Below are 13,030 nucleotides of genomic sequence, written 5' to 3' on the forward strand. Positions count from 1 at the left end.
GATCAGAGATTCCCAAACTAATCTGACCGCTGGAACTGTTTTGTTTTTAAATATCTACTAAAATCACAGTAAGGGGGGTTCCTGGATGGCTTAGTCGGTTAAGCATTTGCCTTCAGCTCACGTCATGATTGCAGGGTCCTGGGATTGAGCCCTGCGTCAGGCTCCCTGCTCAGTGGGGAGCCTGCTTCTCCCTCTCCCTCTGCCTCCTGCTCCCCTTGCTTGTGGGTGTTCTCTCTCTCTCTGTCAGATAAATAAATAAAATCTTTTTAAAAAATAATTTAAAAAACCACAGTACGGGAAATGCAGTTTCAAATTAGACTGGTAGTGTATATAATTAATGTTCACTTTCATGTTACCATAATGAAATTCATCAGTTGTGCTTGAAAATTTTGGTCACTTTATAGCTCCACTACTGAAATAGCACAATTATAATCATAAACAGAGTTAGTACTAATATCACATATATGGATAAATAAAATTTATAAAAATTAAGAGTTTCAAATTATTTTGAGAATGCCTACTCATTTTCCTTTTCATATCATGAACAATCATGCTGATCCTTGTCAGATTTCTCAAAAAGATTTTAGGGATTTGTTATTTACTCTGTTAGCACTTCGAATTCAGATTACCCGGAAAGTTACATTAAAGTGTATTTAATATTATTTCCTAGTTAGTCATTTATTTTAAATGGGTGCATAGTAGCTAGAAATGCCAATAATCTATTTATAGAACTTAGCATATGTCCTATTATGACTCAAAATATCTGAAAAGCATTTTTAAACTTGTATTAATTATACTACTAATTATTATAAGGATAATAAGCCCCACCAGCACCCAAGAAGTGATGAGTGGATGCACAGAAAACATATCCAGAGGAGCTAGTTATATTGATGTGGAAATAAGTAAGGTTCATAACACAGATTTAGGGTAGGCAACTGTTCTTAACGTCGCGTGTGGGGTAGCCAGGGCTCGAAAGGTGTGATTTTGCCAGAGCCAGGCTGGGATCAGTGCAATACCAAATCAAATGGGAAGAATTTAAATTAGGTATTCTTTACTTTCTCCTGAAAATGACCACATGTTCGTAAATGCAATGGAGTAATGTATCTGTTCTGAGAAGCCGCATTAGGTCACATATTATGAGTTATGAAACATGAAGTTTACTCAGAATTTCTAATCCAAGCTTTGGTTCTTTGTACATCTAGAAAGACCATAAACATAATTATGTTTCACTACACTATCAGTGTTAACCCCTGTATCAGCTACCAACAGAAATGACCTTCCATTGGGCTCTATGAAAATGCCATTGGCTTATTGCTGTCTCAATACTTACCTAAATTTATTGTACATGAACTGTTTTCATCTCTATATTCATGCGAGTTGTATAAAGCATAGGTCTTCACCCATGATAGCAGTCTGTATTTGATTTTTCTCACTATTATGTGCCCAGTAGCCAGGACAGCACTTGGCATAGAGTGGGAGCATGATAAGTATTTGTTGAATGAAGAAATAAATCAACTGAACAGATTTTATGTTAACTTACTGTCATTAATTCTCCCACAAAAATATGCCTGCCTTTACTCTTTACCTTCTTGACCACGTTGTGAATTTCATGTAAACACTCTTCTACCTGGACATGTCTTCATTTACAGAATGTATAAAAATTTAGTCTTTGGAGTCACCTGGATTCCTCCAAATTGACTGTTTTTTTGAAAAACAGATTCCTAATCTTTATCTCAAACCTATTGATTTGGAATCTCTAGGCCTTGGGGCCCTGGTAGTTTTTATTTTTACCAAGCCCCTCAGTTATGATTCTGCAATTTAGTGATTTCACTGAGTCTACTTGATTCAGTGAGCTCCTGTGCCTATCAGTGGAATCGCTCCTTGCCTATAAACTCCTTGTGCGTGGGTGAGGCTGGCTTGCATAGAAATCCATACCTCATAGACACAGATACCCTATAACCAAGTGTTGATCATGGCTTGAAAGGAATGTTAATGGTCTTCCTTAACATCTATGCCCCTATTCAGTCCTCTTGCTCATTGTTTTGAGGCTTTGTCCAAATGGACACTTGTTTAGGTACTTTTCCTCTGCTGATCCTTGAAGAATGAAGAAAAGGTAAGGAGACTGATTCTGCCCCAGATTGGATTAAAGGAAGATTGCAGGGAAAGCATGGAGGTCATTGTTTCCTATGTGTGTGTGTGTGTGTGTGTGTGTGTACATGCAAATCAGTATAAAGTGTCACTCCATGGCATCGATCACACTAAAGAAGTTCCAGTCACTTGAAAAATATTCCACTAAGAGTTATTGAATGAATAAATAGATTTGCATGCCCTTTTCCAAATAATGTTTTAATTTTGAAATACAATCTTCTGATTATTTTGGAAGTTTACTTTTGACATCCATAATTTTTAAACTTTAAATAATTAAACAGAAGCACAAAAGAATTCTGAAAGCATATCTCTCTTCTATACGTAACTGACACTCACTTGATCAACACTTAATTCCTGATAGTGCCCTTAAATTCGGTTTGGCCCATCTTTAGCACAAGTTACTCATACACTGCTTAAACACTCGAATTAACAGTACTTTATTTGCATTTTCAACTTCTTAAAGCAAAGCTGAAAATTATTTCAATTACAAATCCAAGAAATTACAATTCACAGAAATGATTCATAAGTAGTGATTCACTATTTTCCTAATTCTTTCTTAAAACTTGGTGTATTCATTATTAGGATTCTGTTTCTATTTCTGCCATTTAATTTTCCAGTCCTGAAAAATTGAGAGTCAGTGTCGGAGCGGAGGCATCTGATGTTAGCTCTAATATTCATCGTACACTAAATGAGAAAATATGGTTTATTAAGTGGGCACACAAATAGCCGGCAGGCCATTTTGTTCTCACTCTCGAACTTGATTGGGAAGCGATGCTTATGAGCCACCTCAAGGAAAGTGACCAGAGCTCCCAGGCACACCACACCCATGCTTCTGGGAGCTCTGCAGAGGTGCTGTCTGGGAGGAGGCATCACTTCCAGTCATCACATCGCGCGGAGTGAGCGCCTCAAGGGCAAGAGTAGAAAATACTAGGGTGTGAGATGCTATTTACAAACTAATATTATACTTCAGCAAAGGCTGACAACTCCGAAAAAAAATAGATTTGAGGCATCTTTAAACCAGTAATAATTTACTAAGTTCTTATAAGTAACGAGCACACTGCACGCGTTGGTCCCGTTAAATACTCACAGCAACTCTTTGACATGAGTACTATTATTAACACCATTTTACAGATTAGGAAATGGAAATCAGAGAAGCAAAGTCACTTGCCTAATATATAACAGAGATGGGGTTTAAATCCACCCCATCTGATCTTAGAGGCTGGCATTTTATTACTCTGCTGTGATTTAAAGCAAAAGCGCACGTCAAAACAACAACAGAACAAAACAAACACAGAAATAAGGTGAAGAACGAAGCAACACACAAGAGGCTAGAATAATTATACCTCAAAATGCAGGTTAAGAGAAAATGAGGCAATTTGAGCTTCGTCAAAGCAAAGAGGTCACTGAAAAACATAGTAGCTCCCAGTTTCTGAAAGCAATTTTCCATGGTTCTCTCTACAAATAACACTGTACAATGTTAAGTCAAAGGAATTGTCAGGTTTTTTAAAGTCCATTTGTGGATTATGTGATTGTCGTGCTATGTTATTTTTATTAGGGCGTTTTTTTCCCATGATCTCTAAAGCTTTGAAGATCAGCAGATATGGTCAACGTAATGCATAAGAACCGCACCAGTAGACGTCATTTGGGTGACCCTGAAGGTGAAAACAAACTTTGTCTATTTTTGAAGGCTCACTCAGTCTCCTTTGCCAGCTCAGCTTCCTCTAGTCTCTACTTTAGATTTTGGTGTGGCTCATACTGGTGTTCCCTGGGGTCTGAGGAAGAACTTTCCTCAGACATTTCATTCTCCCAGGATTTCTATTACATATCCTTGGGCTGACTTACCTCCACCATCGCTGCCACACCTGACCCTCACTGGAATTCTTTTCTGGATTCCAGACCTGTTTATTCAACCTCCTCCTTAACATCTCTGCTTGCACATCTCTCGGGGATTTCAAAATCAATATGTTGAAAGCTAAGAATAATTCCATGCTGTCCCTCCAGACTTCTCTAAGTTAATGGCACTATCATCCATAGAGTTCCTCAACTCAAATACCTGGGAATTATCCTTGACCTCCCTTTTTCCTTACTGCCTTTGTCAATCACCCAAGCCTGACAACTCAGTCTCCAAAATCTCTCTCTACTCTGTCTGCTTTTCTCCATTTCTACTGCACCCCCAAGGCCAAGCCATTTCTCACTAGGTGGACTACAATGGATGCCTAATTGCTCACCTACAACTTCATTCCTGGTATTTCATTCAGGTTTTGATTTACATTTTCCTAATGACTAATGACGTTAAGTATCTTTTCACGTGCTTATTGGTCATTTGTATACTTTTCTGGGGGGGGATGTCTATCCTTTGTCCACTTTAAAATTGGGTTATTTGCCTTTTTCTTTTTTTAAAAGATTTTATTTATTTGACACAGAGAGAGACAGCCAGCTAGAGAGGGAACACAAGCAGGGGGAGTAGGAGAGGAACAAGCAGGCTCCCAGCAGAGCAGGGACCCTGACGTGGGGCTCGATCTCAGGACTCTGGGATCACACCCTGAGCTGAAGGCAGACTCTTAATGACTGAGCCACCCAAGTGCCCTGGTTATTTGCCTTTTTGTTATTGATTTTTAAGAGTTCTTTATATATTCTGGATGCAAGTCCCTTATCGGAGATATGATTTGCAAATATTTTTTCCCCATTTTGTGGGTAGTCTTTTCACTTTCTTGATGGGATCCTTTGTAACCCCAAAGCATTAAATTTCAATGAAGTTCAATGTATGTACTTTTTCTTTTGCTGCTTGTGTTTTTGGTCATATCTAAGAAACCATTGACTAATCCAAGAACATGAAGATTCATTCCTATGTTTTGTTTTAAAGACTTTTATAGATTTAGGGGCACCTGGGTGGCTCAGTAAGTGAAGTGTCTGCCTTTGGCTCAGGTCATGAACCTGGCGTTCTGGGATTGAGCCCCATGTCTGGCTTCCTGCTCAGGAGGGAGTCTGCTTCTCCTGCTGCCCCTCACCCCGCTCATGTTCTCTCTCTCTCTCTCAAATAAATAAATAAAATATTTTTAAAAAAGACTTTTATAGATTTAGCTGTATCACATCACTTTTTCTACCAAGTACAAAATCATAATCGGTATGAAAAAATTAACTTTAGGTACTAAATAATCATATTCTTTTTATGATTAATAGAAATAAAGGTTAGGAACAGCCGTAAGTTATTCTGTTTTTATTATTTCACAAGGATACTAAAACGAAAAGTAAGTCCTTTGCTCTACATATAAATACGGAATAAATTTTTAAAAAGACTGATTAGTACTTGATTATCTTATGGAAAGATCATTTCAATTTGTGCCTACTGTGTTAATTATTACAATATATTTTAAAACTCATTTTGCCTGTCTCTGCTTCTTAAAAACTTTTATCCCGGATTACACATCCCCGATTTGTGCTTTAGAATTTTTTGTTCAAGGTGTGTGTATGACTAGATGTTCTTGTGTAAGTTGTAACACAATTCGCTTTGGAAATCAGAGACAGGTAAACTCCTCTGCATTATGGGACTCATCCAAAGACTGGGATTATTTTCTATATTATTTAGAATTTGGCAAAACTTGGAGAAAGTTTGCCAAGATTCATCTTCTGTGATTTTAAAATCCAAGTGCGAATTACGGAAATATTATCTGCAAAGTTGATTTATTTACACTCAACTCAAAAGCTCCTTTATACCCATGAACTTTCTGAACCTTTTCTTCAACCCTTCAGGCTTCCCCAGATTTCCTCCAAAAGAACAGTGAAAAAATAAGCTTAAAACTCTTAAGATGTTTGAGGGAGTCTGTTTCACAGTTCTGAATGTTGATACTGGGAAAATTTCAAGCCTTAAAAACATATTCACATCTCCTTTGAAGGTGATTTTGTCTCACATGTATCTTATTTTACAAAAAGTGATGACTGACATTATAGTAGTAATAATAATAATAACAATAACAACAGTGGACTTCTGCCTAACATGCAGACATTCCAAATTATATTTCTTCTTGCAAAATATTGATTTCTGTTCTATCTAAATTGTCTTGGTTTCAGATATCTCCTAAAATGAATTGTATAGGGCATTACCTAGCTAAGTAAATAATCGTTATAAATTTTTTATATGTGTGTGTATAATCGTAAATACATATGGATGTACACATTTTCCTGTGTTAACTTGTTTACATAACTTGACCTCACAGCTATCATTCTCTTTTGGGTTCCTTGAACTCACTTTCCTGCCTCAGAGACTTTGTGCCCACATTTTCCTCTGCATTGAGGATTTAAGCTTGCATTGAGGATTGTGTCCTTCCTGCCCTTAAGGTCTCAGCTCAAATATCATCTCCGAGAGGCTTCATGGATGAGCTTCATTACAGACTGAACTGTGTCTCCCAAATTCAAAGACTGAAACTCTAACCATCAGTGTGACTATATTTGGAGACAGTGCCCTCAAGGAGGCACATGATCAAGATCACATAAAAATCCTAAAGATGGAGCCCGAATCCAGTATAACTGGTGTCCCTATCAGAAGAGGAAGAGGCACCAGGAGTACGTGTGCATGGGGAAAAGGCCGTGTGGGGGCACAGCAAGAAGGCGGCCATGTACAAGCGAAGGAGGGAAGCCTCCGAAGAAACCAAACCTGTCTGCTCCCTGATCCTGGACTTCCAGCCTCCAGAACTGGGAGAAAATAAATGTCAGCTGTTGAAGCCGCCAGTCTGTGGTATTCCGTTCTGGCAGCCCTGGAGCCCTAACACAACCCTCACTCTAGCTGTTCCACGTAACACTTTAAGGAATTCGAAATACCTTACGTATTTGTTTACTTGCTTATTATCAGACTGCTCTTTCCTAAGGATGGAGACCTTCTCGTTCCCGCCCTACACCAGTGGCAGTTATTGGAAGGTGCTTAACAAATAATTGTTGGACAAACAGTCGACATGTCAGGAGCCACAGCAGACTGGACATTGTGGATCTTGGATAACTGTAGGTTTTTTATTTCAGGCTTTTCATATCAAGTAGATTGTTATTTTTAATCCCGGGAGGAATCATATACCTCTTCCAGTCCAAGGGTTAAAAATCCAACTGTTTCGGGGCACCTGCGTGGCTCAGTCAGTCACGTGTCTGCCTTTGGCTCAGGTCATGATCCCAGGGTCCTGAGATTGAGCCCCCCCCCGGGGGGGGGGCAAGCTCCCTGCTCAGCGGGGAGTCTGCTTCTCCCTCTCCCTTTGCCCCTCCCCCTGCTTGTGCTTTCTCTCGCGCATTCTCTATTTCAAATAAATAAATAAAATCCTTTTAAAAAATCCAACTTTTTCTAGAAATCAGGCAGATTTTGTAAATGAATGTGGTATCTTGAGCACAATAACATACCGAAGTTGTGGGATCTGTGGCCCACTGGAGAATGCACTGCCCAGCTAAAGATAGCTGCTCAACTATTACCATGGACCCAGTGCTGCCTGATCTAATATTTAAAGAGGAGTCAGAAATCTAAGATTTTTATGTGAAGTCTTCAGATTTTTAAAAATTAGCAACTATATGAATGTGTATAAAATACCGCAAACCCGAAACAACAGTAAAAGGCAAACTGTTTAAAGGTAGACAAAGGATTTCAGGGAGATCTGAGGCTGGACTTAAATGGTTCTCCTTTCACTGAGAGGTACTAGAGGCACTGCCCAGGAGAACTTCCAATTTCTCCCCATTGCATTCCCCCTCTTCTTTTTCTTTTCTTCAGTTTTATCCTCTACCCCCGTCTCCAACTTCCTTTATCTTCTCCCTTTTTTCTCTCTTGCTTTTGCGTCAGAGCTGCTAATGTCCTGTATGAATGCCTTGCACACAAAACTTCCTGAAAAATATTTGGTTTTGAACCAAGGAGGTGGGGGTTAGGAACAGGAATGATACCCAGGGGTAAAGACTCCCTACTTTCAGAATTGAGAACGTTGCTGAAATGGGAATACATCACACAGTAGGGCTTACTTGCCATCTCTGTGTTTTATGTACATTAGGATGAAGACCACAACAAAATCCTAGCTGTCATTCTTTCAGCAGCTACTTTATGTTAAATTGTAGAAAGATAATAGCTAATATTTATGGAGCATTTGCTTATCATCATGTGGGGAGCTCTACACTCAGGAGAAGTCAAGGGGAGGGCCATTTGTGCCTACCTGTCCCCTCAGACACAAATTTCACAAACTCAGGTCCAGGAATTCAGAGACGGTAAATTGTGAGCAAGGCCATATAGAATTTACTTTTGAAATTCTGGAACGTCTATCGCTTTCCAATTCCCGTTTTTGGTGTGATTATGTTTATCTCATGAAATCTCTTGAAACAAGATCTGTGCATTTGTCTTTGGGGTTGGCAAAAATGAGGGGAAGTTGTGGAGGTTAATTTCTGTTCTTGGCCTGGTTGCATCTTCACAGGGGAAGTGGAGTGATGCTTCAGAAGAAAAGAGAAGATGAATAGAGGCAGGAGAATAGAAAGGGCATCTATGGATCAGGGGTGGACTGAGGCCAAGGGGGATGGCCTGGGACTAAGGGATAGAAACCCATATGTGTTTCCCATTCAGTGAAAATAAAAATGGGAAATTTTAGAAGTTTCAAAAAAATTGTCCCTTATTTTTATTATTATGTGGGTGATCTAAATGGATTATTTTCATTTCACTACTACATTTTCCTATTTGTTTCTAAAATCCTGTCTAATGCCTCCACAGCTCTTTTAGAACTGAGGCCGGTGTTCCTGGGACCTTCTCCCTGTGTGGAAAAGTCCATCTCTCACCTTCTTTCACTGGGATCTGGTGGGGAATGGCAGAAATCCCCTCTGGTGGTGATGGCCATGCCTCCATAGTGGGTTTTTACCTTGCCTTTCACAAGGAAATCTAGACCACTGCACCTTTGCTTCCCCGGCAACTGACACAATGATGGGCAGGTCACTGCTGGGATTTACTTCAGTAATAAACAAAAAAGTGAACCAGGGTTTCTTAAGTGGGTCTTTGTTTCTCAAAGGAAGACTGTTTTTATGCCGGCGCAGAAATCCTGGGCTAAGAATATGAGGGCACCTAAGGCCAATGTGAGGTAATGGGAATTCTGAGGAAGTGTGAGAAGGCTAACTGGAAGCTAACTTGGCGTTGAATCCTCTGTTCCTCCTTCCCTTCTCCTGCTTTAGTACCTTAGATGCTATTCTCACCAGGCACTGGGCAGAGGCGAGAGTGTAGCTCCGGACCTGGTATGATTAAGGAGTGGGGTGAGAAGGAGGTCAGAAGGATCCATTTTGAATGGATTAGCATTCAATAGGTCAATTGGACTTAATCAGCTCTCTGACAGATATTTGTATGAGGGAAATATGGCCCAGAACCTTTGAGGTGAGACACTGGTCTGAAAACAATTTTAACTTGAAAAACCATGAAAAATATGGAAACAGACACACATCAGGGCTGCCTGTACACAGACGTGTGGGAAGGAGAGCTCCAGCCCTGGTCCTGCTCAGGAAATGAGGCAATGAATAGTCCCATGTACAAGTTATTCAAGTGGCATTCTGACAAGTTCCACAGCCAACTTAGAATAGATAGAGAATGATATTATAGATAGAAAAGATACAGTTCTCAGCTTTTTTGGTGATTTTTCTGTTGCTCAATGAGTAATAAAATTTCATCTAAAGTTTAATTTGATTATTTGACTCTTTCAAGAAATTACTTTGCCCTGAGAATAATCCTGTTGGTTGAAACAGAAAACTATGCTATAAATGACAGGAATTCTATAATATATGTGGTTTATGACATATATTTATGTGTATAAGATACGTGGCTAACCTTGGGAGGAAAGTTAGGATTGAGATTGTATATAGTTACACAGATTTCTATGTGTTGTATACTTACATGCTTTTTAAATGTGTAACTATAGTATGTTTCTCATTAAAAATTATGGTTTAAGTTCCAAAGTGCCCATTGCAATCCAATCTTGCCTGTGGACATGGGGTAAGCTCACAATAATTTCCACACACTTTTGTTCTCAGAACACTGATTTTTGAAGGAGCAAAATGTTAATTTCAAGTACTGATGAATTTCTTTCCAAACAAGGAGTTAATTTTGAATGGATCAGCATTCAATAGGTCGATTGGACTTAATCCGCCATCTGACAGACATTCGTATGAGGGAAATATGGCCCGAAACCATTGAGGTGAGATGCTGGTCTGAATATAATTTTAACTTGATAAACCATGAAAAATACAGATGCCCACACACATCTCAGCAGCCTAAGAGTAATCAAATGCCAGCAGATAGCAGAAATAAGGACTCAAGATTAACAGTGAAGATAGGAGAACACTGCTTTCATCTTATTGATTAACTTCTCCATTTTGTAATTCTGTGAAAATCCCACTAGCATTTGAATTTTTCAACATATTTTTCTATATTTCATTTTTTAAAGCAACAGATCATTTTTTAGCTAAAGGCTTACCATTGGTCTTCCTGTACTGTCAGTTAATCTGTAACCAAAAATATTTCCCACTTTAGCTATCATAAGCTTTGAACATTTACTAGTACAAACTTTCCCCCTTTCCCTAGACCCCAAGGCACAAGAGCTGTTTTTATTGTAATTTTCTCCTGTTTTAGAATTTGAGCTTCTCTTCATCAACTGTTTCATAAGAACCTATTCCCCTAATACCACTGGATTATTTGTGGACAGAGTCTTAATTCAAATTCAGACTAGCCCCAATATTAGCTCATGGTATCTTCCGTCTTACAGCAAATTGAGATCAATGTTAATCTTCTAAAAGGATCAATTTATCACTAAACATAATGCTTGCTTGATAATAGTCTAATCTGATTTTTCATTGCTACTGCATCTAGAACAGCAATTTCACCTTTTCTGTAGCTATCCCTGGGATCTCTATTTGCCACTCCCTCCCTACATTTTTGGAAAGTCTCATAATACAAAACTCCATAGGTTCTGTTTTGACTTTTCCATTCTTACTTATCTTACTTTCTATAAGACAATCCAATAATGAAAAGCAATGTTAGTTAAAAATATTTTCTCTAAAGGCCTGTTCAAACTTGCGATTTAGCAGATATCGTGGGGGGTGTGGGGGTGATACGGAATAGTGCTTAGGTTTTTCTATTGCTGAAGTAATACTGGGAATCTCTTCCTACTTGTGCCTTAAATTCCTCAGTATTTCTGGTTGCTCAACAACGTATCTGTGAGCTTATATGTCTTTTTAGAAATAACAGACTTACTTTGGGAAATAAGCACTCAGGAAATGTTCACTCACTTGTGCCCATGCATTAGTGCACTTTCCGAGCTATCCTAAGCAGATAGAGCAAATCAGAGAAAATTCTTACCTCTTGAAGGACGTAAGACAATGCACATCACCAATAAAGCAAGCAGAGCAGAGGTGGCAACTCCAAATACAATTTTTAACCACGTCTACATAAAATAAAGAAAATTGACATATACACAGTTTCTGTTAAATAGTAGATATGGCAAGATTTTGTTTACACCTAAATCCTATTTCTCCCTCCCCACAAAGCCTCTGATTGTTTTCCACTGATCTGGCTATAATTGCTGGAATTCTCCCAGCTCTGCAAGGACAAATGTTTCTACAGTATATTTAGAACAATCTCCCAATCCCAACCCACTCCAGGAAGTACATACTTATGTACAAATCCTCACCTTCTAAACAATAGAAAACTGTGATCAAACTCAACTTAGCCAGTCCTCCTTCTTTAGCAATACCTGAGGCTGCATATACTAACCTTCATTTTTCCAGATGTTTTTGAAAGTTAGCTAATTCTGACTTCAGAGCGTGGGTCACCGGATCTGTGAAAACCGTTGAAAAGAAGCAAGTCTGTCTTCGGAGTTGGAAGCTGAAGCTAGGACAAGGTTTTTTTCTTTCCACGGACTTTTGAATACCGTGCCAAATTTCAAAAGATTTCTGTAAAATTAGAAACAGATTTTGGGGGCGTTCTTGGCCTTGAAATGAACTGTGAGTGGCTCAAGGGAGGTTTTATAGCCTTCTCATCCTTGTAAATTCTACACCAACATCTGCTTACGTTGACATACAGAGGTTTTAGGTTTTTTTTTTTTTTTAACAAGTTCGGGTTTATGTTTCATTTTCTTCTAGAAATCACTCACGGATCGCTTTGGCAAATGATTGCATTTTGTGTAACCCTTTTATTTGCAACCAAAAAAGAAATTTAAAATAGTGCAACCTCCAGGTATGCACAATATACATTATCTATTTTTTAGCAGAGGAAGAAAATTAAAGCCATATAAGATTTTGTGAGACATACACCACATAACTGCACATTTTTCTTCCTCTGGGAGATTATGAGGTACTTGCGGACAGAAATGTTTTTCTTTCAGCACAATTTCTTTGTCCATATAGCACCATATGCACTTTCAGTAAATACAGAAGTTTAAAAATTCAACTGTCTAAACCCACGACTGCTTTACTTTAAAGAAATAAAATGCCATCTGGTGAAATTTAGTATGGGTTAGGTGTATATGCACAGGCCAGAAAGATGGAAAGATCAGGAAGAATAATTTACCAGCAGACCTTTGGAAGAATGGAAATGGCTTTGCAAAAGTGGTATTTTTGCTTCCATATCAGAATATATTCTGAGAGAGAAGACCATTCAGTAATTATAAAGCCTCTAAAACAAATAAAATAGCATTAGAAAACAGAGGTAAGTCTTAAGTGCAATTTCATTTTGGCTAAATCCATATAATTCCAAAGCAACTGGTCAACCTGATGGATCAGAAAAAGTGATTGACTGAATTTGTAAAAAATATATACATACAACAGTTTCTTGGAGTATTCTGGCTGGTTCAGTGCAAGTCACTCGGATAGATTCTGTGGTTCCACATAAACACAATTGTTCACCTAC

General features: G+C 38.5%; 1 protein-coding gene across 1 annotated transcript in view; it reads right to left on the reverse strand.

Annotated features, from left to right (window-relative positions):
* Nucleotides 1–12,150, reverse strand: part of FAP (fibroblast activation protein alpha) — a 70,142-nt gene extending 57,992 nt beyond the window's left edge. The window contains exons 1-2 of the mRNA XM_045780769.2: nucleotides 11,897–12,150; nucleotides 11,483–11,567 (exon numbers count right to left, since the gene is read on the reverse strand). Of these exons, the coding sequence (XP_045636725.1) occupies nucleotides 11,483–11,567; nucleotides 11,897–11,902 (91 nt within the window). The 5' untranslated portion in view covers nucleotides 11,903–12,150. The remainder of the gene's footprint in view (nucleotides 1–11,482; nucleotides 11,568–11,896) is intronic.
* Nucleotides 12,151–13,030: the final 880 nt, after the last annotated feature.

Source organism: Ursus americanus, chromosome 1 (genome assembly GCF_024610735.1).
Source record: "Ursus americanus isolate L20-20 chromosome 1, mUrsAme1.1.p, whole genome shotgun sequence".
NCBI lineage: Eukaryota > Metazoa > Chordata > Mammalia > Carnivora > Ursidae > Ursus > Ursus americanus.